This window comes from Brachyistius frenatus, unplaced genomic scaffold, assembly GCF_029030835.1.
Source record: "Brachyistius frenatus isolate BFR_SWC_R1_liver_20210118 unplaced genomic scaffold, ASM2903083v1 Contig_53, whole genome shotgun sequence".
NCBI lineage: Eukaryota > Metazoa > Chordata > Actinopteri > Embiotocidae > Brachyistius > Brachyistius frenatus.
Window position 1 is genome coordinate 979,562 of NW_027210652.1, and position 8,374 is coordinate 987,935.

The following is an 8,374-nucleotide window of genomic DNA, read 5'->3' on the forward strand; positions in this document are numbered from 1 at the left end:
TTAGCAGGACCGAGGTGGGAGGTTAGTGCGGTGAAGGATGGAGATGGAAATGTGCCAACAACTGAAGAGACTGTGTTGAGAAGGTGGAAGGAGCACTTGTCAGGTTCGATGAAAATTAAATAGAAGAGAGGAGAAGTTTGGGTGATGTGTGGATAATGAATGGGGAAGCACCGAGGGATTAGCAGGGAGGAAGGGAGGGCAGCGAGGAAGATGAAGATTGTCACTTAACTAGATTGTCTTGGAAAGTGAGAGGACGCTTAGAGAAGTGGAGAAATGACTAATTCTAGTGTAACGGTCGATCAGCCACAGAATGGAGGACTGCAGGTGTGATGTTTGCTCTGAGGACAGTTGATGGAGACGTACAGAGAAAGTCAGAGCGACAGTCACAGTTCATCCTTGTTGCTCAGTTTGGTCTCATTAGTTTCTTCCTGTCCACTCTACTCATCTTTTGTGTTCATTTCCTGTTTTGTTTGGACAACTCCACTTCACTTTTGTTGTCTTTCACTTCCTGTCCTCTCTGTGTCTGATTGTCTTTCCCACCCTGGTTGTTTCCAGCTGTGTTCAGTCATCTTTTTTTTTTTTTAACCCTTTTTTCCCTTCTGGACTCTGGTTCTTCCTTTTCCTTCGGTACCTCAGTTTGTCCTTTTGGACTCGTGTCTGAATGGAGCGGTTTTTTTTGGGAAAGGCCCTTAAAAAGTTCTGCACTTGCATCATTAAAATAATATTCTTCCCGTTACTTTTAGTTTTCTGGTTGTGCATTTGAGTGCGAATGAGGACAGTTTGGCAGGAGGAGCGAGAGATGGGTCGGGATCGCATCAAGGATCGGCTGCGAGCCCTTTCTCGTTTGCAGCGGTGACGGACAGGTTGACGGAGGAGGTCGAGTCTCCGCGGGCGACGATGTTCCCCGATGGCATTGTGATCTGTAGATAGAGGTGGAGGTGGGCGCGGGAGAAAGAAGGACAGGAATAGAGAGGGAGGACAGCAGAACAGTCAGAAAGAAGTAGAAATGACAAAGTCAGATAAGTGGATATACTCAGACTCAGACGGGCAGACAGGAAGAGTGGCGGCAGGGTGGAGGAGGTGGAGGAGGTGGAGGACAGGATCAGGAGTGATTTGCGACTGAGAGGTTCCAACAAGGGTACGAAGGAAGATTTACAAGAGGCTGTTGTTTGGTTTGGAGGAGGTGACACCGACAGAAAAGTGGAGCGGGAGTCAGCAGAGGTGAAGATGCTCCAATTTTAAATTGGAAGTGACAAAGATGGAGACGACTAGAGCTGCCAGGCAAGAAGAAAAGAGGAAGGTTTATGGACGTGGTGAGGGACGATTGGTGCGACAGGGGAAGATGCAGAGTACCAGAAAAGATGAAAACATAGGATCCATTCGAGCAACCCTGAAGGAAAATTGCTGACAGAAGATGATCCATTTAAGCTGATGGCACAAACATTCACTCGGACTCAAGGAGGAAGTGATCAGATTTTGGAGGTCAAAAGTTACTCTGACCTCAAAACATTTGTGGCCGCAGCTCAATTTCAGAAAGTGGAAGTTTCCAAAGTTTCCTTTGGTATCAAATTGTTCTACAAAAACCCTTTTCTGCCCATTATTAATCACTCAGGAATAAAACGGGGCGATTGTGATTGTATTTGCTTGGACACTGAATGGGTGACACCAATCTGTGTCCACCTTGAAACTGTGCTGTCGGGTTGAACGTGTGTCCAAAGCACCCGCGTTTTAATATTTGTAGCTTTTTTTTGCAGTAATATTCATATTAAAAGTATTTTCTTCTGTCAGAATCAGCTTTATTTCTACTTGTGCAACTTGACTGGTCGGCAGACGCAAAACAACTCCGTGGCAGTAATTCTGGTTTACTCAGTTACTGGTGGCATAATTCAGGGGTTTCCTGCTCTAATATGATATCATGAGCTCCTTCATTAACACTACCATCATTTTCCTAATGTGTTTACTTGAATGGACTTTCAACTGAATCTTATTTAAACTGAAAATTTCAATTGAAATGAAATTGATGTTTATTTATATCCTAAAGAAAAACATACTGTTTCTACTTCACTTGTCGTGTATTGTTCTTGGAAAAATTTGAAACCTGCAGTTTGTTATGTATTTTGGTGGTTTCGCGATGACGTCCTTTGTTCAGTATTTTATCGACAGATTACGCTTCTGTTATCCATCTGCGTAAATGCAGATGTTATTGTGATACAGCCAATCAAACCTTGATAAAGCAGCAATGTGAGTGTCGTATCTGCAGAGCAGATGGTCTCACCGAGCCAGACAGCAACAGCTTTGAAAAACAACCCACATTAGCTCTCCTGTTAACGTCTCCTCCTTATCTCACTTACGGACACGTATCTCGTTCTGCATCTCAGCTTGTTGAATGAGACGGCAAACAATCAGCTAGAAAAGACAATTAGCTGCTCACACACTGACACGGCCTTCCAGCCATCAGAGGTAAAAAGAGCATTTCTGATTTCCCAAAGAAAGAAAAAAAAAAAATCAACAATACGTGAATAAAACTTGTTGACATGTTAAATAGAATATCTAAATGTGAGTTAATTTGGAAATTATGACTTACATGTAGATATTTACACATTATTTATAGATTTTTTTTTTTTTAAAGGTAGTCATGATGGACTGTTAGTATTTATGCTTGGTCTGTTTTTTGTTGTTGTGTTTTTTTCTCCATTAACTACCACTTGGTAGGAGGGAGAAACTAAAATGCTAACAGGTTTCCATGCAATGAGCTTTTTTGGGCATATGGATAGCCAACGTGTTAAATAAAACATTGTAAAGTTTCTAGTCATATGATAAAATGCAAATATATGCAATAATTTAACCATAAAATATTGAAAGAGTCAAACAGCTCATTATTATGGAATATTGTATTCTGCTTATTTTTATTATAGCGGAGATTATATCAGATTCCCTTGATGTAATTTAAGCAGTTTTTATATCTTTTATTTCACAATGTTGTTTCTCCCAAACAGTAATTTTTATATCAAAATTCGAATCTTTTCATCACAATAACTTTGTCAATCGAAGCAAGCATGACAGAAGGAGTAATTCACTTGCTGTCTGCACATTAGTTATTGATCTAAGTCCGGAGTATTGACTCCATATAAAGATGGATGACGTGACAGCTGCTCAGGATGGAAGCCAAAGTTTCTCTATTTGTAATGAATAGATGTTTCCATTTATGGTTCACCGCCAGCATTTTAAATGGAGCTGCAGTCGAGTGCAGAAACACCAGAGGACTCGCAGAGGTCCTTTCTCTTTGTCACTCCAAAATTTTTATCTCAGTTTAATGAGAACCTGAAAGCTAGTTTACTGTATTTACTCTCAGTAACTGTAGTAAAGAAGAGGAAGTAACATGTATGATAAAAACGTTGCATTCATTATTTTTCCTTTTTTTTTTTTTTACTGATCACTTTTCTCAAACTGATCTTTTATGTTTCATTCGCTGCTCTGTTTCTGTTCTGATTTCAGAAACAACTGGTTCCACAACACAATTCTGAAGATGATGATTTCTCCACTCGCAGAAATCATAAACGTGTTGGTTTGATCTTCTCTGTTCATCAACAACTGAGCCGAAATGTACTTTTTTTTTGTAATATAAAGAACTAAGTATGATTCGATGCTTTCGTTTCTTAACATTAACTTTAAAAGGAAATCTTCTATTTTATGTAATTGTTTGAATGCAATGTGCACTACAATACTGCATATTACATTAAAGTCACGGTAATAAGGTCAGTAGACATGTAATTATGGCTCATTATGGTCATTTTTATGTTTAAAATAACTGTTACTTTAACATCATTTGCAGCGTATGTGCAGCCTTGTGGAAGGATTGCAGTGATACGCAGCAGCCACAACATCTGGATGTCTCGTCCAGAATAACTGAGGACACTGATGCTCCCATAGCAACAAAGGTTGGCTACCTCGCTGTCGCTGTGGCTGCATGTACAGGAGGATCTTCAATCGAGCATCAGGTCTCACTCTTTTCAGATGTCCCTTGTTGCTGCTGTGGTGTCCATGAATGCAGCGCTGACCTCCCACCAGCGACCCTGTTGATGAGCACACGAATAATACATGTTCCAAAATCACATTTCAGACGCCGACTCATTCATGTAGATTCTGCATTTTGTTTTGTTTAGGAAAAATTATCATTAAGTTGCTTGAGTTTACCACTTCGAAAAAAAAGATTCTAAAATATAGCTCAATAAATAAGTCAACTATGAAAGCACAGCATGTTCTTGAATGGCAAAACTCGTTTTTACTCATTTCCATTTATTGCAAATCAGTAAACATACAACCTAGAATTTGACTTTGCAGTGCTGAAAATATTCCAAATATATTTAAAGGCATGAGTGCTTTTGATATAATTTATATTTCTATCTCATTCTTTAAGTGGACTACTTTCACTTGAGTCTCAACAACCAAGCAGGCTACAGTAAAATGATCCCACTTTAAAAAAAAACAACAGATTAGTCATTTGTCATAAGTGACATCGTCAGCCAAATAAATGAGTAACAGTGACAGAGCAGTAATGACGACAAACATCTTCAGAACAGACTAACGGTAATGAAGAAGACGGCCGTCTGCAGGCGACAGTTGAAGTGATGTCTTTATTTGATCTTTTGAAATGTGCTCAAAGCAGAGACGTAAACATATTTTCTTCTTTTAGAAAAAGGACAGAAGTCGGCGTAACATGTTGTTCTTTCAGAGCATTGTTCATTACTCAAACAAAACATCTTCACACCGATACATGTGTGATTATGAGGCACCACAATAATACTGCACTCGCTTCAATTATTTACACAAGAAAACATAGCAACCCTTCTGGCTATTAATGCTTGAAATGTAAAGACGGAAATTTTGCCTGTATAAATCACTTTTATTACCTTGTGTGTGTGTGTGTGTGTGTGTGTGTGTGTGTGTGTGTACATGATAACGTGTTGGTGTGTTGCCGTCTGTGTGCGAGCAGCAGACATGAAAACAGACCAGTGAGGTGTTTGACTGTCAGGAAGAGAAGACACGGGAGACAAAACATATGAACAGACAGGCGGAAACCTGACAGAAAGAAGGAGTTTAAGAAAGCAGGCACAAACACACACACACACACACACACACACACACACACACACACACACACACACACACACACACACACACACACACACACACACACACACACACACACACACACACACACACACACACACACACACACACAAACAGACAGTGACTAACAAGCTGTTGGGATAAGATGCGGCAAATGCTGCGCTTCGCTTTATCACAACACAGATCCACATGCGACACACTTTGTCTCCTCTTTCTCTTAAACACACACACACACACACACACACACACACACACACACACACACACACACACACACACACACACACACACACACACACACACACACACACACACACACACACACACACAGCGAATGCCTCACGTCAGCAGTACGTCTGTGTTCCATCCATTTCCTCAGGGGAGATTAAGGGTTCAAACACATGCCTGGAAAAAGGAAATTGCCCGTGATGTCACTTTTACTGTACATGCCGTCCAGTCCGAGTTCACCGTAAAAGTTTCAGCTCCCAACCTCACACATAACGCTGAAGCAGAAATATGACTTTGTTTTTCATTAGAAGTCTTTTTTGTTGTTGTTGTTGTTTTTTTCTTGTTTTTTTCTTACTGAAACAGTTTTTTTGTTGTTGTTGGTTTTTGTTCTTGTTTTTTTCTTACTGAAACAGTTTTTTTTTTGTTTTTTTTTGCTACTTAAACAGTAAGCAAGGAGCCCCTTCGTCCCATTGGTCCTCGTGTAGAGAGTGTGACGCAATAGAAAGGTAAAGATAAACAGTAAGAGAGAGAAAAGAGAGATACTGCTATCTGACGTCACAAACAGCGGTTGTGTGTGGATTGTCGAGGTCTTCGCATCGTGTTCAGTGAATGAGGTCACGTTGTAAATCTCTCGTGTACATTTCATCCGAGCGCGGCCGCCGTGGCAGGCGGGCATCGCAGCAGCTGTGTGGAGTCCGTTAAATTTATATTAAAATGACGAGAGAGGAATTTGATGAGGAGGAGGGGGTGGGGTGGTGGGGTTCGAGTCCACACGCAGCCTGAAAGGTGTTGGATGACAGCCTCCTCTGTGAATACCACCACGGAGCTCACGCCTGGATTTTAAGCCTCCTTTTGTACCTCGGTTCCATCCTTTGATCCGTTAAGCATCCCTTCGTTTCTAAATGCGATCCCTGAAAGTAAAGCACCTCCAGGCCGGCACCTCGTCGAGCAGCTCGGAAACGTCACCGCGGGGGGGTGACATGTCCGTTACGAACCTCGCCGTGCGGACACCCGTCAAAACGAGCGTTTCCACGACTTGCACAGGATCTTCTGGAAAGCTCTGCGGAAGTCCTGGTTGAAGATGGTGTAGATGACCGGGTTCAGAGAGCTGTTGCAGTAGCCGATCCAGAAAAAGAACTTGAACAGCAGCTCGGGGATCTTGCACGCCTCGCGGCAGATCCCGTACAGGCTGTAGGAGAAGAAGAACGGGAACCAGCACAAGACGAACACGCCCATGACGACGGCGAGGACGAAGGTGAAGCGCTTCTCCCGAGCGGCCGACACTTTCTTCCGATTGACGGTGCTCCGGCGTTTGCGGCGGGACGAGAACAGCTCCATGGATTTGGAGCTGGCGCGCGACTTCCTGCTGGAGTATTTGGAGGCGGAGCTGCTCTTCCGGCTGGACTTCTTGTCCTTCCTATCGTCTTGGTGACGTTTCGAGGAACCGCAGCCCTTTTTAGGTTTCTCGTCCGACGAGCTGCTGTCGTCAAAGTCGTCATCGTGGTCGGTTGCCGGATGTTTTGGCTCGTTGGGAAGCGGGGTTTGGACTCCCTGCTCTTGGCAGTGCCCGTTCTCACGTTCCTGCTCTTTCATGCTCCCGTCCCTGTTTGACTTTAAAGACCCGCCTTTGCTCGGTTCACCTTTGTCCATCCCGTTCTCCAGGGGCGAATCCAGATCTCTCTTCTTCTCCGACATTGTCCTCGTCCTAGTTTTTGCCACTTGGTAGATCCGAATATACACCAAGATCATAATCACACACGGGGCAAAGAAGGATCCAATACTGGAGTAGAGGATGTACCAGGTCTCATCGTTGAGGATACACTGGGGACTGGCGTCACTGATGCTCCGGTCCATTGAAATCAGCGGAGGGAACGAAATGACAGCGGAGATCAACCAGACCACCACGATCATGCGTTTCACCCGTTTCGGTGTTCTCTTTAAGTTGTACTCTACTGCCTGTGTCACCGACCAGTACCTGTCCAAACTAATAGCGCACAGGTGAACAATAGAAGAGGTGCAGAATAAAACATCCAGAGCCAAGTAGATGTCACACCAGATTTGACCAAAAAACCAGTAGCCCATGAGTTCATTTGCCAGAGAAAAGGGCATGACCAGAGTGGCCACCAGTATGTCCGCACTGGCCAAGGACACGAGGAAAAGGTTCTGGGGGGGTTTCAGGGCTCTGCTAGTTAACACAGCGATGACAACCAAGACGTTCCCGACTATTGTAAACAGGATCAGAAAGCTGACAAGTCCAGCGAGTCCCCAGACAGCGAGCAGGGTGTACTGGCTCTCAGAGGTGGAATTAGAGGAGATATTCTCTGCCTCTGTCCCGTCTTCCAAGCTGGAGATGTTAAGGAAATCCATTTTTTTTTTTTTTTTTTTTTTTTAAGTCAAGGTATGACTGTTTAAAAAAATAAAATGTTCGTAGATAATCTGTAGAAATATCCAATTAAAACTTGTGCGCATATTTCACGACAGAAATCAACATCAAATTGCATTTTTCTTCTCTCCCCACCCGCAATGTTCCACATCCCGCATGTAAATCTCCCCTCCAGAGCAAAAACAAAGAGAGGAAGAAAAAGAGCTCGTAATATTCAAGTCTTTTAAGTCCATATTCCAAAAGCGTGCAGGAAACATTTCCACGGTTAGGAAGCGGGCTCCATCCTCACCGCGTCCTCTCCCATCCCGACTGCGCCCGCATCTCCATCTCCACCTCCGCCTCCCTGCTGTGTCCGGAGAGAGGTTTGTAGCAACCACGTGTCTTTTTTTTTTTGTTTTTTTTGGTTTAATTAGAAAGAACTAGCAGGGACCCGCTCCGCCCCGGAGGAGAGATGGGAGCGATTATTGGAGAGGAGGACGAGAGAGCGAGAGAGCGAGCAAACTATTTTCTTGAACTGATCATATATTTGGGAATACTCGATAAGATCAGCGCGCTCTGCTGCTGCTGGAGGAGCTCTTGTTTAATGTGTCTCCAGTTTCTCTGCACTGTCTGTGTAAACTGTCTGACAGCCGA

At 43.3% G+C, this 8,374-nt stretch overlaps 1 protein-coding gene across 1 annotated transcript; it reads right to left on the reverse strand.

Moving 5' to 3' along the window:
• Positions 1-5,739: 5,739 nt before the first annotated feature.
• adra2c (adrenoceptor alpha 2C) lies at positions 5,740-8,163 on the reverse strand. Its single transcript, XM_069704888.1, has one exon. The coding sequence runs from the start codon at positions 7,723-7,725 to the stop codon at positions 6,373-6,375; it is 1,353 nt and encodes a 450-aa protein (XP_069560989.1). The 5' UTR covers positions 7,726-8,163; the 3' UTR covers positions 5,740-6,372.
• Positions 8,164-8,374: the final 211 nt, after the last annotated feature.